This window comes from Desmodus rotundus, chromosome 2 (genome assembly GCF_022682495.2).
Source record: "Desmodus rotundus isolate HL8 chromosome 2, HLdesRot8A.1, whole genome shotgun sequence".
Taxonomy (NCBI): Eukaryota; Metazoa; Chordata; class Mammalia; order Chiroptera; family Phyllostomidae; genus Desmodus; species Desmodus rotundus.
Window position 1 is genome coordinate 8,946,470 of NC_071388.1, and position 27,324 is coordinate 8,973,793.

General features: G+C 56.7%; 1 protein-coding gene across 1 annotated transcript; it reads right to left on the reverse strand.

Annotated features, from left to right (window-relative positions):
* Positions 1-521: 521 nt before the first annotated feature.
* Positions 522-10,945, reverse strand: SIK1 (salt inducible kinase 1). Its single transcript, XM_024561996.4, has 14 exons — positions 10,758-10,945; positions 9,977-10,144; positions 9,413-9,529; positions 6,841-6,904; positions 6,501-6,662; positions 6,222-6,346; positions 5,999-6,122; positions 5,139-5,359; positions 4,673-4,822; positions 4,111-4,233; positions 3,771-3,984; positions 2,947-3,225; positions 2,039-2,270; positions 522-1,567 (listed from the first exon to the last, which is right to left on the reverse strand). The coding sequence occupies exons 2-14, from the start codon at positions 10,130-10,132 to the stop codon at positions 1,183-1,185; spliced, it is 2,352 nt and encodes a 783-aa protein (XP_024417764.2). The 5' UTR covers positions 10,133-10,144; positions 10,758-10,945; the 3' UTR covers positions 522-1,182.
* Positions 10,946-27,324: the final 16,379 nt, after the last annotated feature.

Genomic DNA, 27,324 nt, shown 5'->3' on the forward strand with positions numbered 1-27,324 from the left:
TTGCCAGAGGGGAACTTAAACCAGGAACACAATGGTGTAGTAAAAAATATAAAAAATAAGTAGTGTCTATCTGTCTTATTTATACACATGTACAGTATTTGCTTACGAAGGAACAAAGCTGAACACTGACCTGACCGCTCACTCGGTTTTCTTGAACAAAAGCCTAGCAGGCGCAGGCCTGGGGAAGGCGGGCCTCCACGGACAGTGACCCAGTGACCCGTGGGTGTGGGCGGGTGGCCGTCCATGCCCGTCCCAGCCCAGCCCAGCCCAGCCCCACCGTATTGCACAACCCCCCTGTCAGTTGTTCATTTTTGGACCCTGATAATGAAATGCATAAAACTTAATTAGCAGCGGAAAGAAGATGTGTGGCAGGAGGTAGCCTCCTGGCAGGCGCCCAGGCCCGGTGCCAAGTGCTGGGACAGAGCCCGCCCGCAGCCAGCCCGCCCCTTCAAGGCTCTTCCTTATGGCTCCGAGGAAGAATCCCGGAACTGACCCTTGAGCAGTTTACAAAACTCCTCATCTAAAACAAGAAAAAGTGATCCTCTGTTTACTGACTTCAGGGGAGAGAATTCCAAGATCTTACAGATTATATCTTCTCCGCGGGCCCTTAGAGCTTCTGAAAACTGATACATAAAGCACAAAGTTCACAGCTTTCGTCTGAAGCGCAAATGTGTCAGGAAGTGGAGAACTGTTCATTTAAAAAAAGGATACCACTGAACACGGCACGCGTGAACATGCGCTGGGGACATGCACACTCGCTCCCGCGGCACACGGCTCGCGCCATGGCTTCGTCCAAGGCAATGCCCTCCGTGCCCCGAAGCGCCCGTGGACAAGGGAGCCAGTGGCCCCGCCAGCTGCCAGGCTGGCCTGGCGAGCAGAGCAGGCCTGTCCTCCACCTCACCTTGCTTCCCTCCTCCCCCTCCTGTCCACCCGTCCCAACAACACACCCTCAATTATTATTTTTCTTCAGAAACTTTCCAGTCCCTACTCATGGCAGCAGCTGCTCAGTGCAAAGAGAAAATAAAACAAAAAATAAACTAAAAAGCCAAAACACCAAACGTATTGCTTGTTTCGCTTCTAGGAAGTTATTGGCTTTGAGTCCAGAATCGCCTTCACATACTCTGAGATTATTGCTTCGAGGAGTCGGCAGCCCATGCGGGAGGAGGGCGGTGGGAGGCGCCCTCACTGCACCAGGACAAATGTGCCCAGCTGGCCCGAGGTCAGGTCCTCCATTTCACAGTCCCCTTGCGGCAGCCCCATGGGGTCGAAACTCGGGGGCAGCACGGCAAAGTGTGGCTGCAGGGGTGTGGTGGCGGGCAGGGGCGCCGTGGCGGTACTGATGTGCAGGTGGGTGTCCAGGAGCTGGGCTGCGGAGGCCACCGGGGAGACCCTGGCCTGGAGGAGGTGGGGCGGCAGCAGCGGGCCGGGCCCCAGCCCCAGCTCCTTCTGGAGTCCCGACATGAGGAGGGCACTGTCGCAGGGGGCCAGGACCAGGGGGGCCGGGGGCAGCTGGGGAGCCTGCTGGCAGCTGGGCAGTGCTGCTGGGTGGTGCTGTAACTGCAGCAACCTGGGGGACATGAGGAAACAGGGAGGGGACAGGTCACCACCAGCTCTGAGCACTGCTCCTCCTGACAAGTTCCACCCAGCCAGGCTCAGACACCAGCGGGTTTCCGCGGCTACGGAAGTGCCGGCTGGAGCCGCCCAGAACTTGCAAAGCTGTGCGTGACTAATCCCCTGAGCAATTCCTGACATTTCCATTCTCCGTCGCGCTTTTACAGCAGCTCGGAGATGCCAACCAGACGTGACATTTTTATTCACTGCCCCCCTCCATCCCCCACTTCCAGGTTTCAAAGTGACAAAACCTGACTGCTCCCCACTTCTGCCACCATCTGCAGGAAGCAGGCCCCCAGCCCCCGCTCCCCCCCCCTTAGGAGTAGGGAGCATGCTCATCGATTACATGGAGAAGAGGGAGCTCAAGAAATGCCCATGAATGTGAGTGCTACCAAGGTCACGAGAGACTGGTGTGGGGCGGGCTTACCTTTGCTGGTGCAGCACTTCCTCCAGCAGGCTTCTGCCCTCCCGGTTGCCAGCCCCACTGCCGTGCAGGCCCGGGCTCTGCGTGGGCAGCGGGAAGGCGCTCAGGCCGCCCCTCGTGGCCCGGCTGGAGGAGGGCTGGCACACCTGGCGAGCCAGCCCCTTGATCTTGTTCAGGCCCAGGAACCCTTTGGTCCTCGCATTCTTCCTCAGCTGCTGCCGGAAGGCTTTCAGGCCTGGAGAGAAGCCAATGAAGATGCTTTATGGGCCTCTACCCCCCAACCCAGGACCAGCAGCCCAAGGCTGGCTGGGGCTTCCAGATGGTGGAAAGGAGGGAGGAGAAAGGGGCAACATGGAAGTGATGGATGAAAGGACCGGTGTGCTTTCCTACAGCGCTAAGGGTGCTCTCTGGTCATCTAATCGCTTTCCATGCCCCTCCCATGCCCCAGCCCCATGCAGGGCTAGGAAGCCGTCTTTTGGGGGTAGTTTGGGGCAGTAGGTCCAACACCGGAAAGGCGTGCATCTGGGTCCTTTGTAGAAGAAGGGCATGAGCAGTGCCACGGGGCTTGGGGCCCCCAAGCCCTGGGTGGCACAGAGGGAGCCCAGGCAGCCAGGCGTAGAGGGCCCACCCCCTGCCCTGTCCCTCTTCCAGGTCAGGAGCTGTTGCCTGGCATCCAAGTGTCTCTTGAATTTTTAAGACCAGCCACTAGAAGCCAGGTGACTTTGCCCTAGGAGACCAGGCCACCTAGAATCTGGGTGGCACCTTCGATCTGCCCAGGGAGGGCTGCTGCTCCACCCAGGTCCGGCTAGGGAATGAGGGAACCTCTGCTACCCAGGACAAAGCAACTCCTGCCAGGGCTGCACACAGCATCTACTGGGGAAGGCGGAAAGGAGAGCGGAAGGGGAAGTCACCTTGAGTGAGCGAGGTGTCTGAAGCCCTCCGGCCTTCCTGGAAGCTGACCGGGAGCAGGGCAATGCCTCCCAGGGGTCCCTGGGCCTGGAGCACCGGGGTGGCAGACTGGGTCCCCAGCAGCGGTGAGGCCAATTTGAGTGGGGAGCAGGTGCCCACTAGCCCCTGGGCAGCCAGGCGTCCACTGAGCCCCACCGGGCTGTCCCCCGCTGAGAAGGTCAGACAGCTGTCGGAGCTGGTGCCTTCTGAAGGACTCGCCACAGAGGAGGAGATGACGATGCCTGCAGGAGGAGCACGGTGCTCTTGAGGGGCTCTCGTGCTGCCCAAGGCCAATGCGACTCCCGGGGGCTGACCATTGTCACAGGAGGGGACCCGGCCCTGCCGCCTTCCCCAGGCCACTGCAGCTACTCCCAGGCCTCAGCCAGCCCTCTCTGCCCACTGATAGGAGCAGCCAGCTGGCCTGGCCTTGCCCCCTCTCTCCTCGACCCTGGTGCGGCGGGCATCTGTGACAGCCAGAGGTCACCCTGACAGCCTGCCAGCACAGGGGTCCCAGCTACAGCTGACTGGTGGGGCTGACCAAGGACACAAAAGGCCAGGGGTGAGGACCTGCCCTCCCAGCACCTGGGGGAAGCTAAATCCCACATTGTCCCCACCACTGAAAAACTACATGTGTGACCTTTGTGGCCTCCAGGGTTAAACCAGGGGCAGATCCGAGAACTGTAACCAGAAGCAGTCCAGCAGAAAAGGGGTGTTTTGTATCAGCCCCTCCTGGTCCCAACCGCAAACCCGCCCACCAGGCTAGGCTCCTGCCCACGTGGACACTTACACGGAGGGGCACATGGGGAGAGGGTGGAGACCTCAGCCAGCGTGTGCCTGCGGCCTGTGCTGCCAGGCAGAGGCCTCTGTGCCTCTGGCTCGTCCTTCAGGCCCTGGCCCTGCCGGACCTCCTCACCGACGGCCATGCCCAGCGGGCTGCTGGGGGAGACCGAGCGCTGCCGGAACACACCGTTGCAGTTGGCGTCCACAGGGAAGAGCAAGGGCTGTATGAGACGGACATAGACCAGTGACCCTGCGGCTCCGTGTGACCCGGTGTGGGGGCCATCACCACTGCCGGGAATGAGACAAGCCCCCCGCCCTGATGCTGCCCGGAGCAGACACTCACACACCTGGAGTGAGCTGTGGAGGTCACAGTCCATTTCAGCCTGCAGGACAGACTGCCCCAAGGTCTGGGGCTGCGGGCACAGCAGGGAGGATCGGAACGTGTCACTGGGGAGGCCTTCCTGAGGCACCTGTGAGCCAGCATCGAAGGATAGATGCCATCAGAAAAGTGGCTCCAGGAGCCTCGCAAGAAAGACCGTGCTGGCCTCGCACTGGCAACAGATCCCGCCACTGGCCGCCTGGGCTCAGAGCTCGTGCACCCTCCCTCCAGGGCCGCCCTGTGTGGAAGTGACCAGGAGGAGGCACTGAGAGGCCAGCACCAGGGTCAGTGAGGAACAAGTGGCCACACCCCCAACAGAGTGACCAGCACCCCCAATTCTCCAGGCATTCTCTGGTCCAGGGTTCATAGGATCCTCTCTCTGATCCAGGGCTTAATGGGTGGAGGGACATAAACAGGGGGCGGGGGGCGGCGGGCAGGAGCTCGGGTTGTGTCTCGCTCCTAGGCCCACATGAGCAAGGGGTTTCTCTGACCCAGAGGACAGAGGGGTGGGGCTTTAGATCCCCGCTCACCTCCAAACTGCTGTGGTCAGAACTCCTGGGCCTCGGCTGCCGGGCCAGGCCGGGCCGGGCCGACGGCGGGCTATTGCGGTACTCCTTCAGGCGCTCCAGGAGGAGGTAATAAATGGCTGCGAAGTGGTTATAGCTGCTGTTCTGCAGTGACTGGGAGAGGTGGAGAGGCAGAAAAGCAGGTCAGGGCCAGGCCAGAGAAGAGGACAGGGGACCCGCAAGGCTCTCATGCGCGGGTGGCACCTTGGGATGTCTCAAGTCGCTCCCTGACAAGGCTGTCCCCAGGGTTATTCTTGGGTGGCCCAGAATATCCTTTAGAAGAGTGGACAAGCTGGCCCTTAAATTAGCCTGTGTTCCCGTTTTAACTTGACTGGTGAGCAACTGCCTTTCCTTATAGTCACCCCTGCCCCCCAGAGCAAGCACCGCTCCTGTCAAAGCCCCACTGGGGGCGGAACACAGCGGCGCTTACCTCCACGGTCCTCCGCCGGTCCACCCCAAGGGTTTGCATGATGCCCAGCACCTGCTCGTCGTGGTCACCCAGGTTGGAGTCGTAGCTGAGCGTGGCGCTAGCGGTGCGCGCACGGGGCAGGGTGGGGTCGGCCTGCATCCACCTGTGCTGCCGGATCTGGGCGATGCTGATGCGCTTGGCAGGGTCCACCACCAGCATGCGGCGGATCAGCGTCTCGCAATCTGTGGGTCAAGGGTGGCGCACTGAGCACGTGCAGGCCACTGTGCGCACGGCCCCGCCTCCCACTGGTGAAGGGACCAGGCTCCCTTCATGCAGGCAAACGGACAAGTGACCGCTCTAAAGAACACCAAGGCCAGGAACGCTGGCCCATGCCATGGGCTCTGGCCGACCACCCAACAGGGCCCCCACTGAGGGACGGGTCTCTGAGGGGGGCGCAGTCCTCCTGATGCTCCTACAGAGGTCCCCCAGACCCCCCATTCTACTGTGACCACATGTCCATGGGCAGCAGGTCACGTCTTTATTGAATGGAAGAGAAAAGCACGAGTGTGGAGCAGGTGAGACATGGGGGTTGCTTGGGGGGGCTCCTGACACCAGGCATTCAGCCAGGCCTCCAGGGGACACCCTCAGAGGCAGGCACCTGTCTGTCCCATAAGTAGGGCATGGAAAGCACACCCATGGGTGGGGTTTCTCCCACAGGTAAACACCCTGTGGTGACTCGAGCCTGACTCACAGACCCAGGAGACAGTCAAGCAGGCATTTCAGGAAATCCATCCCTCCACCGCCTCCAAAACTCCCAGTGGCAGGCTGCCCCCTGGCCACCCCGCCCCCCCCTGCCGAGGAGAGGGCCAGCGCACACCTACCTCGAGACATGAAGAAGGGGATGCGGAACCGGCCCTCTAGCACCCGCTGACGCAGGGCTGGCAGGTTGGGCCCGTCGAAGGGGAGCGACCCGCAGACGAGGACGTACAGCACAACGCCAAGGCTCTGCGGACAACCAGACGGCATGGTCAGCACTGCAGGCCCTTACCGGCCAGCACCTGGCCAGTCCCAGCACCCGACAGGAGCTGTGCACAGGGCCCCTACCCAGATGTCCAGCTGGGGACCTTCGTACTCCTTCCCCTCGAAGACTTCTGGGGCTGCGTACGGGGGGCTCCCACACCATGTAGACAGAGGCTCTCCCGACTTGTAGAAATTCCCAAATCCGAAGTCTGAGAGACAAAGAAACAGACGATGAAGTTAGGCGGAAACAGTAGGGGCCTCGGTTTCAAAGGTATGCGAGCCAAAAGCACGGAGACCCTCGCTGGTACACGGCCCCCTCCCGCAGGGCCGTGCTGCCTGGGTGTGGGTGACCCTACTACTTACCTGCCAGCTTGATGTCCATGTTTCCATCCAGCAGCAGGTTCTCGGTCTTGAGGTCCCGGTGCACGATGTGGCGGCTGTGGCAGTACTCCACAGCCGACAGAATCTGCCAGAACTTCTTCCGGGCTTCATTCTCGCTCAGGTGCCCGTTGGAAGTCAAGTAATCTGAGGAGCGAGGGAAACAGATTATAGCCCCCAAATCCACAAGCGTGGCCGTCATGCAGGCCGTGACGGAAGGGTGCTGTGCGGTTTATGGTGGGTGGACCCCAGGCAGAGGAGCGGTTCCGACAAGTGAGCAAGCACCATTTGTTTTGAGCAGGCATTGAAAATGAGTGTGGCTTACCAAACATTTCTCCGTTTTGTGCGAATTCAGTGACAATGTAAAGCATGTCCTTTGTTTCCATAACCTGAAAAAACATAAAGACCGAACGTGTAACCACACAAAAAGGGAACACACCGATGGTGTAAACAATCTACCCGAACCCCAGGGGACTGTTAACTCCTCCGGATGAGCGCGCTCACCATTTTTGGAAAGCAAGGAACAACTTTTGCAACAGAGAAACAAATAAAGGGATTCCTATTAGAAAGAGTTTTTTAAAAACCAGAGGTGAATTCCTCATGAGCCTGCCTATCCTGATATGTCTTTGTTCTAAGCGAAGGTCTAAAGGCGTTAGAACTCTCCTATGCTGTACTTTTACCCCACTTTGCCTCACCCACCTGTGGACCCTGGAGGCTACCAAAGTAAAAGTAATGCTGAGAGTTCTGCTAGGGCTTTCTTCTAGAAGCCTAGCAGGCAACAGACAATTCAAGCCGATGGCCAGCACAGCTGAATAATAGATAGCAAATACCCCATCCCCACGTGAGTTGGTAACATGATTAATTAGGCCACAAGAAGCTGGCTCTGCCAGGTGAGCTACGACAGTCGGCTCTGCGTACAGCAAACTTCTCAGCGTGTGTCAACAGCAACAGCCGGTGTCAAGTACACCTGAAAGCAGGGGTCCTCAACCTTTCTGGTGTCACTGGCTTGCCCGCCGTAGATGGATGGGGGGGTGGGATGGCCTAGGGTTTGGGGACCCCTGCCTCAAAATTTCCTTTATTGATCGAGAATGTTATTTCACTTTGAAAAAAATGTTTTAGAGAATTTAAAACCTAAGAAATGTGGTAAAATTCAAATCTTTGGTACTTAAAGTAAAACTAACTCATACCCAAGTATTTAAAAATATGTCAGAGGGAGACAGAGAGATAATATATTCCTACAGAAAAAGACTTCTTTGGGGTTCAAACTATGGTTATTCCTGTAAAAAAAGACACTTTAAAGACAACTGCTTTAAGCTGGAAATCTAGAAATGAACACCATGCAGGTCAGCTAGAAGTTTGACTGCCCTGGCCCTCGATGCGTGTAAGCCCACCCCTTTTCTCAATGGAAAAAAAAATGACTTAGAAAGAATGAAGAGTGAATGTGTTTTAAGTTAAAAAAAAAAAAAAAACAAAAAACAAAAAAACCCTCAAGGAAAGAGTTTAGTGTCTCACCAAGGTCCTGGGCCTGAGCCAGCTGGATGCAAACCAGATACCAGCGTTGAAACCAGGGTAAGAAGACTCTCTGCTGCCCCGAACAGTTAAAGCAACACACAGAGAAATACGACAATTCACCCCAGAAAGGACCTCTATCCTGGGGCACAGGGGCAAGGCATCGCTGGCCAAGCTAGTCCACACAGGGACCGGGGGGAACAGGAGAACAGGGAAGCCACACTCTGGCTCATCCGTCCAGCTCAGTCAAAAACAGACAGGGGTCAGCCTACTCCTGCGGAAACAGGCCAGGCACATTTCTCAGGCACTGACATCAGGCCGGGGAGGAAACTTCTTATCCAGACGGCAACTTACAAATGACAACAGAAACAAAACACGAACATGACGCGTGCGCCACTCTGAACAAAGACGAGTAAACTGTCATTCGAGAAACACAAGCCCCAGTGACTACTTCTCCCTTCACGTTGAGTAAGGAGCCTTCCGCGAGGTGATTTGCAATTACAGTCCTACCCGCTGCCCACTGCACACCTAGCCCTGCCGACGGCACAAACACTCAATGCCAATCCATATTCATTCCAGACTCTCGGGGGTTCCCGCAAGTCAGCAAAAGGAACTCACAGCCAACACAACCGGACGAAACAGTGAGCACATGCAAAGAACTTGTTCTCCTGCACCAGGCTCGATTTCGTCTTTGCAGAAGTGGCCACTCAGTAGGAGACTGCTTTGCTGTCCTAATTAAGGCAGCACTTATTTTCCAAAGATACAATTTATTAATTTCAACAGGAGAACAAAAATAAAGTCACTAAACAAACCAACAGATGGGCAGGGTAAGGCCTGTTCTTAACAAGGATTAAAGGACAAGCTCCTTGCTCTTGCCACGGCGGAAGTCTTTTCACCTCTCCGTCGCCGAGGGAAGAGCTTCCAAGAACAAAAATGCTCACTGCCGCCTTTGCACAGATGAGTTTATGAAAACTGGGAAGAGCAGCTGGTTTGCAAGTTTAATAATTATCTGCAAAGGCAGAAGTTTCACTAGAATTTGTCCTTCACTAAATTCTTGACCTGTGGCAATAACACAGATCTGGGTGTTTGTCCTCATAAGAGAGTAAAGGCAACAAATCCCCCCTCCACACATTTAAAACTGACAAATTATAATACTCAATAAAATTTCATGAAGCAAATCTCAATAATGACCCAAAAGCAAGAAAATAACTATAAATGCATCTTCACCACTTACAGAAATCAATGTGTTTACCCTATACAACCAACTCCCTGACTCCAACAAAAAACCAGAGAGGGGGGGCCTTCAGAAACTGCAGACTTAGGTTGCTGGAAATAAAAACTAACACACTTGCCAGAAGTTACAGTAAAAGGCAAACTTCAGTTCTTACCTGATAAAGCTTTATGATATGGGGATGATTCAGAAGCTTCATGATCTGAACCTCACGATATATTTTCTCCAAATTGCTTGAATCTAGGCGTGTTTTATCGATTATTTTTATTGCTACCTACAAATTTTTAAAAGAAAAAGGATATTTTTAAACAACCCCACTTAACCTAACATACACATTGTATTTTTTGCAGGTTAATTTCTAAAACACTTTATGTCCCCAAAAGGTCACGAAAAGTTGGGGTGGGGGAGACCAAAATAACTATTAATATTACTTAAAATCGCCGAAGTTAAATAATTGTCCTAAGTCTTTGCAGGCTCGCTTTGCAGGCCTTTAGCTCCGGAGAGGAGAGCACTGCGCTCCTGCGTTATTTGATCATTATCCTCTTTGCTGTCCCCTAATATTTGTTCAAATTATGCAATCAGAATACTAAACATTTTTTTCTTTACCAAACTAAAAACTATCAGCGTGTAGACCTTACACGACGGACCCTACAGGCAGGAATCCCGACAGACTGGCTGCCCCCAGGCAGGGTCCACCCCAGGGAGTGTTCGCCCCAGGCACCTGGGTTTTGGTGACTCGATGCCTGGCCAGCTTCACCACGGCGAAATTGCCCTTGCCCAGGGTCCGCTCGATGTCGTAAAAGCCCACCCGGAGGGGCTTCTGCTGACCCTGGCTCACGCCCGCTGGGGCCGCGCTGAACTCCGACATGATCACCATGGCTCCGGGCACCTGCGGACGGCGGGAGCTATCAGCAACAACCGGGACCCCACACCCGCCAGCCCCGCCGCTGGCAGTAGACTCCGCTGTAGCCCCTCCGGACCCTCTTAGCCCCGCAGGGAGCTCAGACCCACTCCCACACTCGTCCCCACGCTGCCCGCGATGGGCTCCACTCCTGTGCCCCCGGACGCCCTTAACCCGTGGGGAGCACGGACCGTTCCTACACTCGTCCCCCGCCGCCCGCGGTCGGCTCTATCCCCAACCCAGTAGAGCTTCGGTCCCGCGGGGTATATACCCCGCTCCCCGCGGTCGGTTCTACTCTAGTCCCCCAGACACCCTTAGGTCCACAGGGCGTGTGGACCCGCCCCCGCCGCCCCCCGAGCTTGACTCCTACCGAACCTCTAACCCCGCGGGCCGTGTACCCGCCACCCGCGGTCGGTTCTATTCCGAACCCCCAAGCCCATAACCCCGAGGGGTGCGTGGATCCGCTTCCGCCGCCCCATAACAAAGGGGATGCGGCGGCTGCGGGGCAAGTGGCGTCCCGGCCCGACTTTCACGCGCGCACCCGCGGGGCCGCCGGAGACCCGAGCTCAGTACCGACGCGCCACTCGAGCCGCCGTCTCACCTCCGCCGCCTCCGGGACGCCGAGGCTGGGACGCCGCTCGCCCCGAGGCCCCCACCGACCACTTGGCCGCTCGCGCTGCTCTGGCGCCTGCTGCTCGGGTCGCCACAGCCACCGCCAGTACAGCCTGGCGGGCCGCGCAGCATGTCAGCTCTGAATCCGCGCCGCGCACCCTGCCGCACGCGCGGCCGCCCAGCCCCGGCCCCGCCCCCGGCCCCGCCCCGGCCCGCCTCCGTCGGCCCCGCCCCGCCGCCGCGCTGGATTGATACAGTCCCATTGACGTCGCTTTGACGCCAGAACGACGCGCGGCTCAGCGCCAAGAGGAGGGAGAGCGGGAGATCGGGCCGTTGCCAAGAGACAGGCGGCTCTGACGCGCGGGCTGATGAGGCCGTCGCCCTGGCGACCGCGGGGCAGTGACGTCAGGGGCGCCGGGCGCCGAAGGCCCGGAGAGGTCCGCCCGCGCCCGCGTTCCCGCCGGCGCGCTCCCTCTACCGGGCGCCGTGGACTCTGCAAGCGGCTTAACCCCTGCGTACCCGCGTATCCCGCGTGCAGCCTTGCCGCGTGCTCGCGCGAGCCTGGGTGCGTTCGCGCCTGCCCGCTCTTCTTGCACCCACCCAAAAGGTTTGGGTCTAGGGCGGCTTCGAAACCGCGAAGTGCAGCACTTCTGGGTTCTCTTTGGACCCCTAATCCACAGTCCTGGTGATCGAGGCACCGGTCTCATGTATCCCCCAGTTTCCATCCGAAGCGCTTGGCTTCTATTGGGCAAAGTACCAGGTGAGGCTAGGGAAACCTCGAAGACTCGCAGAATGAGGCCATAAGGCAGTGCCATGTGGCAGCACTCCAACTCCCGCGGAGGGAGGAGGGAGCACACCAGATCCTGGAGAAGGACCACCCACCGCTGGGACCCTGTCAGGGATATATTCGAGGACCTTGGGGCCGCCCAACTTTGATTTCTCTTGTTGTGTGCGAATCTCAATTGTTCAGCAAGCTAGAAACAAGCACAAGAAAGCTGGTCAGCATCTCTGACGAGTGATCACGGGAGGTGAAGTCTTAAAAGGGTGCTGGTGCTGCAGCCCCCAGGCAGGTGGAGTGGGTCCTCGCATCACCTAAAGCGAGCCCTGCCCTTTCTCCATCACATAGGCTCTCAGAAGCCAGCTGATCGCGGAGGAAGGTCTGGGTCCTTTATGATGGAGCTACTTCGGTGAAGGAACCCAACAGGATGGAGAGAGGAAGAAAGGCCCAGAGGGCAGGTTTTCGGGGCTTGGTGGGGGAGGTCCAGGTAGAAATGGACTCCGCTCCCTGAGGTCTTCAGGTTCTCAGGTACCAGAGTAGTGGGAAACAGGGTCTTCCACCCCCTCAATTCAGCACATGACGGCTTATTCACATGTGTTCCTCTGACAAGTACCCACTCAACAACACCTAGGTGCTCTGCACATAGGTGGTGAAAGGACCCTGCCCTTAGAGGAGCCGCCATCCCAGGAGGGCCAATGAGTGCCGTCTACAGTGGGTGAGGACTGCTCCCCTGGGCAGCGCGGACACTTGGACAGTCACTTTTGTGCGCTACCTGGACCCCTCACGGTTTTCCCAGAGCTGCAGGGGAGCAGTGGGACAGGAGCTGTGCCCCTGAGGACTGAGGGGCCTGGTGGTCTCCTCCGCACCCCCCGGGAGAGGATGAAAGTAGCAGTGGAGGACATGTTACGCTGGCATCGCTGCTCACTTTATGTTCTTTCCGCCTCACTGCAAAATAAATGTTTTCTAAGGGAAGCCAGAGGGTATGGGTGATCCGAGTTTTTTTAAACACTATTAGGAAGGCAGAAGTTTAGGATTTGAATTCTGCATCTAGCCTAATTTTCCCTTGTGTTCAATAAAAATACTACTTCACAGAACGGGGTGGGGAGCAAAAGTTAAGTGAAACGGATACAGGACTGGGAAACCTGGCAGAGAGGGGAGGCTGCGGTGTGTGCGTGGGCAGCTGCCTGGAGACGTGGCTCCCCTGGCCAGTGTACACGCAGGATGGACGTGCTTCGCCTGGTGACCAAACATCCCCCAATCACTCCCTCCCTGAGCGAAGGTTTGTGAGTTTGTTTGAAGAAGCCTTCCAAGGACACTAATGGTCCCAAAGTTTTCCTTATCTTTCAAAAGTGACCCTCGTTATCTGTTTCAGGTTTACCCGGTGAGGAGTGGGAGGAATATTTTTACTTCCTTCCAGCTGAATAGTTTACAACGGCTTTCATCCACTTCAGGGAGTCCCGCCAATCTGCTCCTAGGACAACAGGAGGAAGAGGGAAGAAACCAGAGACCTGAATACACACCTGCGGTCTCTCCTTTGGTGACTTCAGAGCTTTCCTCAGGTGTTACCCAGCAAACCTGCTGCTCCGCCCCTTCACACCCACCTGCCCCAGGGGTAGCTGGACTCTGTTGAAAGGTCTTAAGTGTTTGCAAACACTTGGCTGGTTGTTTGGAAACATTTTGTCATCCTGAGTAAAAACTGCAGCCAAAGGGAAGCTGCCTTCCCAGGAAGGGTCCCTGGACCGAGCTGTACTTGACCCTTGCTCCCAGCCCTTCCTCAACAGCCCTGTGTGGGCTGTGGCCATCCCCAAACCCTTGGTGGGAGCCTGCTCTTGGAGAATGCAGGCAGGGCAGAGGATGACCTCAGAATGGCCGTCATCTTTCCCAGGGTGGGCTCCTCCAGGCACCCCCGAGTATTTGGGGGTCTCTGTCTGAGAGTCTATGGCAGTTTGTATCCATGGCCTCTGGAGGCAGTAATCCCTTCCAGAATTCTCTATTTCTTTTTAGATTTCTAGTCTATACACACACACACACACACACACACACACAACAACAACAACAGCAGGTGCTTCTACAGGCATAACCAAATGACTCAAAGAATTCTCCCCATCACACAAAGGTGCGCACACTCGAGGAAACCTCAGCCTCCCAGCAGCATCCTCGATCCTCAGGGGTGACCCCGGTCCCTTCTGCCTCCTGCAGCATTTGCAGAGCTTGACACAGGCACGCTCAGGAGACAAGTGCACAAGCATCAGGAATTAGAGTGTGTGTCCTGGGGTCCAGCAGGGGGGCTGAGGCACTAACCCCAGGGCAGCCCAGCAGTTCACAGGCTAACTGAGGAGCCCAGGTGAACTGGCCGGCTGGGCACAGGCCAGCGGTTCGGCCTCCAATGGCATCGCCTCCTACACCCCGCTGCTCCAGGGTGCATTTTATCTGTGACTGCCTCCGTGATGCCCACGTTCCTCAGCCCAGGCCCTTGGCAGGCTGCAAGAGAAGGAATCCAGGTCCCAGGATGTTGGGAGCAGGGTCAGACAGCCTGGGTGGGGGCAGGGGCCCCGAAGAGGCAGCCCTAGGACAGGCAGGGCAGGGTCCCAACGTCTTTATCCCAGCAGAAACCTCTGATTCACAGACCGCGGGCCCTTCCAACAGCAAGGGTCTAGGGCTTCTAGTTCCCACGTCTGTTTCTGTCACAGTGAGCAGTCACGGGTGGGGCCAATGGGGTTGCCTGATATTAGGGCAGGTCAGTGGATGACACCACACCTGAGGACCCAGAGGCCCTAGGGTGTCCGTCTCCCTAACCAGTGTTGTAAAGGCAGTCGTCTAGGAAGCGGAAGGTGGGGGCGAAGGATGGAGTGAGGTGAGCAGCTGTGAGTCAGCAAGGGCCCAAAATAGAGGCATCAGTACTCCGTGGTGGGCTCCTTTAAGAAAAGCAGCATCAAGCAACCTCATGGGGCGTGGTCACCTGTCCTGCTGGCACCCACAGAGTAAACCAGCTGAAAACCTCAGTTGGAAGGAACCACGTGCTTAAAAGCCAGAGTTGCCCAGTATTTTACTGGCAGCCCACACAATCAGGGAGAGAAGTTTTAGCTCCTTTCACGTTCGGAGTGGGATCCCCTGGGTTGCTCTGGCCTCTCGCTGACTCGGGAACAGGGCCAAGAGCCCCAGGGTGGGGCTAGGGTGCCACCGCATCCTTTATTGCAGGCTTTCCGCAGGGGCTGCATGGGCACCCGATTCCTCCGGGAGGTTCTAGACTTCTAAGTGGTGCTTTTCATTTAAGTGCCTCCAGGGTGTCCACTGGCACTGGGCACAACATACAGTACTATCTTTTTTTATTACTACTCAATCATTCAAAAAATATGTGAGTTTCTACTCTTTGCAAGAACTTGGCAAGGACTATGCCAGACAGTGGAAACGAGCTTGGGATTGCTTTGAATTGTGACAGACGCACTAGTAGGGACAAAGTGGGAAGGGAAGGCTCAGGTCCTGAGGTGGCATGACGGGCCGAGAGAGTCGCCAGCAGGACCCAGGCTGATAAAGCACCTACTGTGTGCCGTGCACTGCTTGGGGTGTGAGCACAGTGGGAAGGAAACAGACACGATGCCTTCTCTTGAGGGTCGTCACCTGCTTGAGGAGACAGCGAAGCCATCGATGACGAGCGAGATGCTCTCAGAAGCCAGTGAGGGAGAGGGAGCCAATAATCAGGCCGGTGGAATAGAAAGGTTTGGCAGGGAAAGTGGCCTTAACATGGGGACTCCTGCCGTTTCCACCTGAGAAAAGGCAGAGGGTGTGGACACGAGGCAGGAGGGGTGGGAGGAGCTGGCTGAGGGGGAGAAGAGGAGAGAGGGGATGGGAGCAGCTCCGAGACCAGCAGAAATACTCCACGCTGTCCACTGACTGCTCTGCTGGTTGCGGGATTTCTCTCCGGAGGTGCTCGGACAGGGTCGGGGTGGCATCGTGGGTGTCTGGGCTGAGCCAGGGGCCGGACACTGCCGGGAGAGGATGATGATGGGGAAGAAGCGGTTGGGGTGTTGGCCTGGCAGAGGGTCTGGTCTGGAGTGTGGCTTCCAAGCTGGAGAAGAAGGGAGTGAGGACGAGGGGTAGGAGTGGAGGGAGGTCCACTGCGGGGGGCGGGGGAGGTCCTGGCAGCTTCCAGACGGATCCTGGCCACTTTCAGCAGCCTCAGGTGGGAACACAATATCGTCCTACAAATTAGCACTTCGCTTGCGCAGGCATTAAACTCTGGAGAAAATAAAGCAACATGTGAGGACGAGAGCAAAGAGTGGCTGCGGCGCCCTTGCCAGTCTGGAGTTCCCATTGGTCTCTCCCAGGGACTTCCGTCCTGCTGTTTTCGCAGGCGTGTCAAGGACTTGCCGTGGCATTACATGGTCATCAGAGCCCGGAGTTTCGGTCGTCTGCTTGGAATTCCATTATGGAAGTGGCTGTACTGTCCCCTGCTTAACCCCTCTTTCTCCGCCCCTCCATCTGACATCGTGGTCACTCCAAGGGTCCTTCCTCCCACATTCTCCGAAAGGCTCGCTTGTCTGAGAGCAGCGGGGTCGGGGCTAGATGCCTGGGCTGGCCTGCCTGCTCTGGATGGCACAGCCCCAGAGAGAAGGGGTCTCTGGAGGCCAAGGGCAGAATCTCAGGAACTGAGGGGCTCCCAGATGCCCCTGGGGACCTGCGGGCCCAGGCCACGGCAACAGGGTGCCTGGTCCCCTGGTTGTCAAGGTGACTTAGAAGCCTCTGATCACCCAGGACGACCCGTAGCTCCCAGCTCAGCAACCAGCTTTTGTTGGCGCGGACTGCAAAGGTGTTCTCATTCTTTCTGACCTGGTTTCCATGGTTTTTGGTGGTGGTGTGGTGTTTGTTTAAAAAGAAAACACACAGATTTACGTCACAAGGAGGCAAAGACATCTTCAGCATCAACTAATAAAAACGACCGTACACTAGCCCCCAGACCAAGCACCCCATCATAATACCTCACAGGCACACCGAGACAGCCAATGAGCCACGCAAAGATGGAGGACGTGGGACAAAGCGAGAAAGTCCGCTGGCTCCAGCACACCCTCGTCACACTGGCATCTCCTCCGTGATCCCTGCGAAACCAGAACGGACAAAAGCATGGAGGAAAAATTACAATTTGCTTGTACAAAAAAAAGCAAATTGTTGTAAACTGAAATCTGCTTAGAACAAGGCAAGAGTTTGAAGTGGGCAGAGCATCTCAGGACCAGCTGGACCATGAAGGTCCAACCAGCCCTGCCTCAGGGCCAGGAAGTTCTGAGTCACCCTAAGACCCGGAAGGAAATTGCTAGAACCTTCTTCTCACAAATAAACCAGACACAAAATCAGTAGGTCAGGTTTGGGACCTGGGCTACCAGGGCTGGAACCACAGAACTCTCGCATCCCCAAACCAGCTGGGTTTGCTTCCCCTTTCTCAGAAGCGGAGCACAGGTGTGCGGGGTGGTAGGAGGGTGGGGGCACCTTCTGGTTCCCTCAATGCTGTCCCACAGCGGACGTGAGATGCTACAGGATGATGTGATGTGATTTCACATGATCTATTGAGAACCCAGAAGAAGCTTAAGCACTTACACAAATAGAGGAAGCACAGAAGCAGGGTTTACCCGCCCGCTTCAGTACCAGTTCTGGGCCAAGGAATTCCCGGGCTCTCTCAGGAAGTGCCCCATCTGGCCAGGCCTGCAAATACCGCGCAGAGTCCTGGCTGACTTAGCAACACTGGTCGACAGACCCATCTCCCCTCGTTGCCCATGGCTGCAGCCCAGACCCTGGGTGGTCAGCAGCAGCCGAGCAGTGGAGGAAGCTGGGCTCTGTGGACTCCGAGGCCAGCTCACATTCCCGCTCCCACTGTCCCTGCTGTTAGCCCTCCGTTCCCCGGGAGCCCACTCACGTCCTCAGCACATCCCGTTGAAGGAGCCAGGACCCCTGAACCACAGTGAGGTGTCACTCCACATCCATTAAGATGGCTGTTATTTTTTATACAAAACCTGAAAATAACGAGCGTTGGCGAGGATGTGGAGAAATTGGAACCCTCTGGCCCTGTTGGTGGGAATGTAAAATGTGCAGCCACCGTGGAAATTGGTAGGAGGGTCCTCAAAAAATTACACACAGAGTCACCATGTGATCCAGCAATCCATCCTCTGGGCGCAGACCCAGAAGTGGAAGCAGGGACTCACACCTGCACTCCCAGGTTCGTGGCGGCATCACTCGCAGCAGCCGAAAGGCAGAAGTGCCCGAGGCGCCCATTCATAAGGAATGGGTAAACCAAATGGAATAGTACTCAGCCCCCAAAAGGGAGGAGGTTCTGACACCTGCCGCATCATGGATGAGCCTCAAGAACCTTATGCTCGGGGACATAAGCTAGTCACAAAGGGACGAATATTCTACTGACTCCACAGTGACATGGGATTCCTAGAATGGCCAGATTTATGGAGACAGCAGAGGAGTGGTTGCAGGGGGAGGAGAGGGGAGTTAGTGTTTGGGGAAGACAGTGCTTCTGTCGGGATGATGAACGAGTCATGTGGATGGAGGTGAAGATTGGACAGCAGTGTAAAGGAACTGAATGCCACAGAACTGTGTACTTAAAAATGGTTAAAACGGTAAATTATATATATATAGTACCATAATAAAAACAAAAAAAAATTTTAAAGCCAGGTCCAAGGGTCCAGCAAGAGCCAGAAGCAAGCACTGCAGGACCGCCTGGCAGCCCTCCGCTTTGAGAAGCCAGAGGTGCTCTGGGACCAAGGCGGGCCGCACATGCCCCCTCTAGGCGGACGCTGGCCATCGCTTCGCCCTGTCTGCCAGTTCCAACCTTGTGAAGCGAGGGGACTCCTGCCCAAGAGGAGGCTGGGCCCAGCATAGCTCCTGAGAGACCTGCCACAGAGGCAGCCTTCCTGGGGGCCAGGTGTGACTCACAGCCTTTTCCTTCTATTTTAAATTGCACCTGTGACTCATGGCTCTCCTGCAAAAATCAAACAGCACAGACAGACCCAAAGCCCTCCCCTCCACCCCCAGGGGACACGCCTCTCTCAGAGAGCCGCGCTGGCACACACACTAGGACGGACAGAAGCGTGGGTGCCTGCGTGGGTGCATGTGGTATGTGTGTGTGCTGTTTGTATGTCTCAGGCGTGGGGGTGGTGCCTGTGTCATCTGTCTGCATGTGTGTGCACGCGCTTGGCTGTGGCTGTGGTCAAGGCCGTGCTCCTGCTCTAGGACTAAGCCTCTCAGGGTGTCTGCCCCCACTGATAAAAAAGGAAATGCACGTTCTTGGGGCTACTAGGCCTTGAACACCCCTGGGCTGGGCACCAGCTGTGGGGACCCAAAGGAATAGCATTGCTCTGTGGAAGGGCAGTGGGTCGGCAGGTCGAGGGCTGTAGATGAGGCTTGGACAGGCCAGGGGTCAGAGCTCAAAGCAGAGCAACTGACCAGCCACGTGCAGGTCATGTGACCACGGGTGTTTCTGAGAGGAACCTGATGGGGACCCTGCCCTCAAGCCAATAGGCTGGGGCCCGGAGACACCTCCGTCCCTCCCAGCCCACCTGGTGCCTTGCAAGGAGCAGACCCTTGCCTGCACAGGGTGACCAGGTGGTCCTGGGGAGGCAGCTGGCACTGCCAGGACCAGCACTGTGACTGGAGCCCAGCCAGGACCTCGCAGGCATGGCCTGAAGCCTGGGGACAAGGTCCATTGCCCTAAGGGCAAAGGTGAGCACCCAGCAGGGCTCAGCTGGCCCTGAGGTCCCTGGTAGTGGGTGGTGAGGGACAAGCCTGCCCTCCGCAGGGGGTGCCCACTTCCTTGAAGATGGCTCAGTGAACCTGCCAGGCCACACCCCGCCCCAGCCCCAGCAGAGTTTCAGAGGGGAGGAGGGTGTAGAAAACGGATCATTAAACAGCCCCGCCCCTCAGGGCCTGATCTTAGGAACACTCGAGGGGGTTTCCACATAGGTTTGGAAATGTGGGCAGCTGGTCCCATGACCCTGGGAAGATGTTGGACCACCTGGCTGGGTGACACTTCTGTCCTTGAACGCTGGGTCTGCACCCAGTGTCGCCCCATGAGCCCACGGTGTGAGCTGGCGGCCCCAGTGAAGGGCTCCTTACCAGTGCACATTACTATTCTGAGCGATGCTGTCGCAGGCATTTTTCCAAAGCTCTTCATTTCTACATGAAATTTTATGTTAGGATAACGCCTTAGAAATTGAATTAATAGCCCTGTCCGGTGTGACTCAGTTGGTTGGAGAGTGGTCCCATTACTGAAAGGCTGCAGATTCGATTCCCAGTCAGGACACATACAGGGGTTGCGGGTTCGGTCCCCAGTCTGGGTGCACATGCTCCGCCATCCAGGCACATATGACCCCTGGTCCAATGTGTACGGGAGGCAACCAATCGATGCTTCGCTCTCGCATCGATGTTTCTCTTTGTTCCTCTCTCTCTAAAAAGCAATGAAAAAGTGTCCTTGGGTGAGGATTAAAAAAAGGGGGACTGATAAATGGATAAATGCTCTTAAAGCCTTAGGTACATGTTGCCAAACTACTAGAGGAGACTCCTGACTTTAAACCTTGCCAGCACTTAAGAATTTTCATTGAAAAAGTAATTTGCTGATTGCAGGGGTGAAAAGTTGTAGCATCTGCATTAGTTTCCTGGGGCTGCTGTAACAGAGCACCACAAAGGAGGGAAGGCTTCAAACAGCAGAAATGTACTCTCCCAGCTCTGGAGGCCAGAAGTGTTGAGACCAAGGTGTCCCCGGGCTCTGGCAGGGGTGGGGGGTGTTCCCTGCCCCGTCCAGCTCCTGCTGTTTCTCAGCTGCACTTGTCATTCCTTGAGGTGGAGGTCCGTCTCTGCCCCCAATCTCTGCCCCCGTCAGCCGGGGGGCATCTTTTCCCCGTGTGCCTCTCCTGACGACAAGAACGCCAGTCAGACTGGGTTTCGGTCACCCTGCTCCAGTCCTGCCTCATCTTAACTAATCACGTTGGCAACGACTCTATTTCCAAGTGTGGTCGCAGCCCAAGGTTCTAGGGTTAGGACGCCGGCGTAGCTTTTGGGGAAACACAATTCAACCCATAACGGTTTGCATTGATTTTACTGTGTGATTCTTGAATGTCCCCTCCCCATGTCATCCTTGTCTTCATGTCCACTGGCCATTTGTATTTCCCTGAGAGTCAGTTCTCTCCAGTCCTATGAGCGGGCCTTAGCTGACTCCCATGGCTGTGGGTGACAGAATGGAAGTCACAGTGCTTCAAGCCAAAAGGGAAAGAGGTGGTTTGTATCACTAACGGGTTCAGAGCACATTAGGCTTCAGGCTGAGCTAGACCTCGGCCCTCGAACGTCCCTCTGTGCTCTTCCATCCTCCCACCAACATTTCTCGGCTCAGCTCCCCGGCGGACTTCCTTCTCCTGCCGCACGTTCCACTCTGAAGCAGCGATAGCTAATATCTTACCAGTGGGACAGCCCACGGCAAAGGCATGCCTTTTCCCCAGCAGTCACAGCCTGTGACTCATGGAGGCCCTTCCCTGGCCAGGTGCGTGTCACTTGTTTGTCCCCTGGAGGTCAAGTGTAGGTCATCCACTCAAATCTCATGGACTGAGGCTGGGGGCGGGGGGTGGCTCCTGAGAGCTGTGACCGGATGAAGGAGCCACCAACGCCTCTGAGTGGGTAAAATCAAAAGATGTCTCCTACTATGGTAAATGGTTTTTTTTCTTATTTATTCTGAGAACTCATTTTACATATTAAGGATATTAGTTCTTTACATCTTTCTTACACATATTTTTCTTATGTTTGTTGTGTTTTTCCCCCCTGGATGCCAAATGCTGCCTTCGGGGCTGTGTCACCTCTGTGGCCCCTTGCTGTGTATCCTCACTGCATGACAGTGTTCTAGCAGAAGGCTTTTTCAGGCCACCTTCTCTGGGTGTGAACACTGCCACTGAGCAGAAGGGGAAAAATCCTGTGTCCCATTCTTCAGTAAATGAATGGGCGTTGAAAGCTTATCTTCATTACTACAGACGTCACGGCTGAATGCTAAAGCAGCTTGTGGCCCCTGACAAAAGAAGGGCAGTGCCTACAGAAGTCGCTGGGGTTGTGCAACCAGAGGAAAGAATGCCAAGGGCTACTTCTGCATGAGTAGGTCTCAAGTCCTCTCTCAATCTTCCAAACGTGATAAGGAGTGTGACTTTGAACTCATTAACCTGAACTGAAGGCAAATACCACTGGGGCCTGACCCTCCCTGTGGCCGGCACGGTCTGCCTAGGAGGAGTTCTCAGGCGGGTCTTGGGATCAGGTGGAACGTGAGGTCCAGCTCCTGGCACCATCCTTCCCAGCCCTGGCCCTGCCAACCCCCGTTCCACTCCCCTTCTTTCTCGCTTCTCCGTTCGTAGGGGTAGATGCCATTGGAAACTCAAGGGAGGGTGTGGCTGTTACCTCTTTGCTTCCCACCCTCCCCTCCCTCACCACTTCATTGCCAGGACCCCACGTCACGTCATTATGTTTAAGTTCAAGGACAGCTGCACCTCAGAGGTTCCTGGTGATAGGGCCGCACAACCTCGGGCCCACGAGGACACATTTCTTTTGCACAGCTGGCAGGAGTGAGTGTGTGGGGCAGGGCCTGTGGCAGGAGCACAGTGAGGGGTGTGGGATGGTTACCGGCCACCTGGGCCCAGGTTCCTGCATAGACCATGCTCTCCTCCCCTGCCCTGGAGGAGGTGACTTAGCATATAGGGTCCCTGCCACCCCTCAGGGTGACAGACCTGCTTGATCCTGTCCCCTTCCAGCCCCTGCCCAGGAAGCAGGTGTCTTCAGGGCCACAGAACAACACGTGGGAAGTGACTGGGAGGGAGAGGGTGAGGAACAGTGTGTGACTGACTGGGACAGGGTTACGTTAGATGGAAGCGTCCCCCCAAAATAGGCACCTGCATTAGTTAGGGTTCTCCAGAGAAGTAGAACCAATAGAACTAATGGGTAGGTAGGTAGATGGGTAGGTAGGTGGGTGGGTAGGTAGGTAGGTGGGTAGGTAGGTAGGTGGGTAGGTGGGTAGGTGGGTAGGTAGGTGGGTAGGTAGGTAGGTGGGTAGGTAGGTGGGTAGGTGGGTAGGTAGGTGGGTAGGTAGGTAGGTAGGAAGGTGGGTAGGTAGGTAGGTGGGTAGGTAGGTAGGTGGGTAGGTGGGTAGGTGGGTAGGTAGGTGGGTGGGTAGGTAGGTGGGTAGGTGGGTAGGTAGGTGGGTAGGTAGGTAGGTAGGAAGGTGGGTAGGTAGGTAGGTGGCTAGGTGGGTAGGTAGGTGGGTAGGTAGGTAGGTGGGTAGGTAGGTGGGTGGGTAGGTGGGTGGGTAGGTAGGTGGGTAGGTATGTAGGTAGGTAGGTGGGTAGGTAGGTAGGTAGGTGGGTGGGTAGGTAGGTAGGTAGGTAGGTGAGTAGGTAGGTGGGTAGGTAGGTAGGTGGGTAGGTAGGTGGGTAGGTAGGTAGGTGGGTAGGTAGGTGAGTAGGTAGGTAGGTAGGTAGGTAGGCGGAGTTGGATAGACAGACCGATGGGTGCATAGAGATGACATATTGTGAGGAATTGGCTCCGTGACTTTGGAAGCCAACAAGTCCTGAAACCCTCTGTTTACAACCCGGAGACTCAGGGGAGCTGGTGGTGGATTCCGTCCAAGTGCACAGGCCTGAGAACAAAAAGTGTCCACGTCCTAAGTCCTGGTCTGAGTCCAAGAGGGAAGAAGGGATGTCCCAGCTCGGCAGTGAGACAAAGAGCCACTTCCCCTCCCTCCACCTCTACGGAGGGCGCAGGCCACAGCACTCTCCACGCCTTCATCCCACTCGGCCCAGCTGCTGACCTCAGAGCTGGGGCAGGGCCAGGAGAGGAGGGGTCCCATGGAGGCTGTGCCCCCAGCCACATGCCGGGGGGGAAGAGGGCTGAGCCATCATAGAGCAGCAACATGGGTCCCTGTGTTTGTGATTTGGGGACAACTCTACCTTCTTGTCATTTTACTGTATTTAGTACATGTCATTGAATTTTCTTCCTCTATAGATTTCAAATAACTCTACAAATCAGGAAAATATTTGCAATTCCTTCAGGGTCACTAGGGACCCAAACATGCCCCCAGCACAGACTCACACTCTCTCCCACACATTCTCACGCCCGTACCCACACACACACCTGCACACACATACCCACATGAGAACACACAGTTCCCCTGCCACCCCCTTCTGCTGGCCCCCCTGCACAGCCCCCAGTGCACCCCTCACCCCGCATCCTCTCCCACTTCCCTTCCCGGGCACCTGGCATTGCTGCAGGCTTCCCAGAGGCGTGACAGAAGTCGTGCCAGCGTACACTTGGCTAACCCGTGTAAACATGCCTGTTGCAATATGTATAGGAGGCTGCCTCTCGGGCCTGCTGGACGTGCTTCCTGCCAGGAAGACTGTGGTCCTGAGGCCCACTAGGACAAGGTCAGCTGGCCGTCAGCCGGCTCACCCGGCCGGCCCGCAAGGTCCCCTGGCTGCAGGAAGCAGGCTGGGCCTGGGCATGGCCGCCTGCAGGGTAGGGTCTTGGCCTTGCAGGTCCAGAAAGACCAGCTAGGAGCACAGCAGGTACATATACCCAGGCCCAAAGGCACTCCCACACTGTCAGCCGTGGGGTGTGCCCAGGAGGGAGATACTTGGTGACCTTATCAGGAAGGCCAAGTCCAGGTCTTGGGTCTGAGGGTCCCAGGCTGGAGGTGGGAGGAGGAACGGGGCCTGAGGCTGAGCAGGAGCCAGCAAGAAGACAGTCAGAGGGGACAGTAGGAGCTCATGGGGCTGGGCTTCCTGCCTAGGCCTCTCTGTGTGGGAGGCCGTGAGCATCCTGAGACAGACCCTCAACCAGACCAATTAACTGCGACACAAAGACTCGGGCAGCAAATGCCAATTTCTTTTGAACTGACTGGTGTCCTGGGAGGTGGAAGGGCCAGGTCCTTGTGAGGATATTCATCATCAGGGCAGCCACTGAGGCTGAGGGCTCCAGTCCCCTTGTTCTGGCTTCCAGCAGGTAACCAGCCCTCCCCCAACCACCTTATTCCTTTACGCCGCCCCGCTGTGACCTGACCCTGCTCAGGTTTCTGCAGGAGCCGAGACTGCCAGCCTCTGCAGACCGGTCCACGCACATTTCACGCAGAGACAGCCTGTCTCTGACCTTGTCCTAGTTCTAGAGGTACTCACCAGCCCCTCCTGAATGCCAGCCTTGAACCTGAGTCCTAAAAATTGTGTGTCCCTAGCTCCCAGGTGGTGGGCAGCCTGCAGCTATCACAGGCAATGGGTTCCTGTGTTGGCTTATGGGGCGCAAGGAGGTTATTCTCAGGCCTGTACCTCTCCCTGCCTGGGGGCCTTCTAAGGGCCCGTCCAAAGCCCCAAGAGCAAAGTCTGATCAATAAGGGCTGGGGCTTGGTGGATGAAACTTAGCTTCCTTGTGCCAGACACCGTGCAGAAGTGCCCTGCGACCCTCCCAGCGGCCCTGTTACCCATGGCATCTACCACTCAGTAAAGCATCTTCCTTCCCTGTCCCATATCCTCTCTGGGCTTCCTGGGAACGCCTCCAACTACACGCCCTTCACCCAAACCCTTGCCTTTGGGGGAACCCGAACTAAGAGAACTTGACTGTGGCCCCAGGTGGCACTGAGCAAACGCAGGAGCCCTGGCGGGGCAGACGCCCAGACCTCTTTCTAGTCCTTTCCACCTGCAGCACCAGGGGTAGGAGAGCAGGGCACGTGGAGAGCGAAGGCCCTTCTTTGCTCAGCTGGCCCGGCAGAGTAAAGAAACACCTCCAAGAAGGGTTTAGAGCTGGGGGACGCGGGGAGAGGATGGCCCAGAGGCCCCGAGAGCCCTTTGTTGTTCGGTCCGGCAGCACACGGTACAGACTCCGCCATCCTGTGACGTCAGCCGGTGTTTATTCCTTCCTCTCTCGGCGCTGAGCAGTGAACCCCCACCTTATGTAGATCAGGTTGGAAATAACCTCAGCTGCGGCTGATTTAATCACAGAGAACTGGGAAGCCCATTAGAACTCCACTGCTAATGACGTTCCTCACCTGCTGCTGAAAAGCTCTAGCAGGCCACTGCCCTGCGGGGGCTGAATCAGGGTGGCCCTCCAGGAGCCGGGCTTCAGCATAGGAATCTGGGGGACACGTAACCCATGACAACGTGAAGGAGAAGTGGCCTGCGATGGAACAGCTGCTCAATCGTGTTGCCTCTTGTTTTAAGTGAAGGGGGTGTCCATGTGCCCCCAGGCCCAGGCCCCCGCAAGCACGGGATTTCTCAGCTCCTCTGCCCTGTCACCCCTCGGGGTCTGATCATGCGCGGGCGACCCGTCCTGGTGGTCTAGCTGTTGTTTTGTCACGTTCATGTGCAGACAGCAGCACCCAGATGTCCCTGTGAGTGGGTCAGTCGCTGTCGCCCGGGGTTCCTGGCAGGGGGAGCAGGTGCTGCTGGTCCAAGGGGTGGGGCTGGAGCCCCACGGGGAGCACAGAGCGGGCGCCCCACGGGGGGTGGGGAGGGTTGTGCTTCATCTCTCTGAAAGAGCGGTCTCTGAGCACCAGGGCGGAGCCGCGCCCCTCTGAGCAAACAGCGCGAACAGGAGCCCTGCAGGCCCGCCTGCACCCGCGCGGAGCCGACTGTCCGTGCCTGTCTTCACACCGAAATTAAAAATAGATACAGTGCAGCCTCTTACCACCAACCGGCCTGCCTCTCAGGCTTCCCTCTCATCCCCTGGCCCCCCAGAACTTCCCTCTGGGAAAGGAAAACGCCGTTCAGACACTCCAGTCCTCCAGGCCCCATGAGTGTAGCCGGGCCATTCCCTCGGCCTTCCTCTGCCAGCACCTCCACCGGAAGTCCCTGCTCTAGGTGGGAAAGGTGCCTCGGGGGTGTCCAGACCCAGGCAAACCCCCAAAGTTTTTCAGGGCTTTTGAAAGAGTGACTCTGTGTCTCTATTTTGAAAGCTATTCTTTCTGCAAACGCTTTTTAAAAAATCAATTTCAGTGAGCCAGTGTGTCAACAGAAGACAGTGCGAGGACTGGCCTTGTAGGGGCCAGTGTGACCAGGCCGTGGCCAGGCAGCAGGCCCAAGGGGCAGGGTCCACGCTCTCCAGCTCTGAGGTGGGGCCTGTGAGAGCCCCCAGCTTCCTGTGGATGCCTTTGCACCCTCCCCTCCACCCCCCAGACCGCCTCCCTGTGCACAGGGGCGAGGAAGAGCACCCAAGTCCCCTAGTGCAGGAACAGGCACAAGAGTGGGAAGATGAGCTGTGTTTCTGGAAAGTTCTTTCCCAGTGCAGACTGATAGGTGAACCTTGGGGATTTCTCATCGATCACCCAGCAGTCAGGGGCTGACGTCAGCAAGGTCCATCGCATCCGGTCAAAGGAATTCTGGCAACCACTTCCTCCCTCCCTGTGTCCACCAGATCTGAAAAATGGCCAAGGGAAAACCAGGCACGGGTTTGGGGCAAAACGTCCTTTCCAACGTGGCCCTGCCGCAGCTGGGCTGCACAAGCTCAAGGCCTCCAGGCCTGGGCCCCGCCCTTGGTCCCTCCCAGCTCCTGCTCTCTGTTCCTGCTTCTCAGGCTTTGAACCTGGGGCCTGCTGACGCTGGAGGAACGGCCCCTCCCAGGGCCGGCTAATTCCTTCCCTAGACCAACCCACCCCTCCAGAGCCAACACAGCCAACACTGCAGGCCACCACCCCAGGGCCACATGCCAGGCAACCAGGGCTGCCCCCTATGCCCCCATCTGCCCAAATTATGCACACCAGCCAATTCCAAGCCTGCTGGCCCAG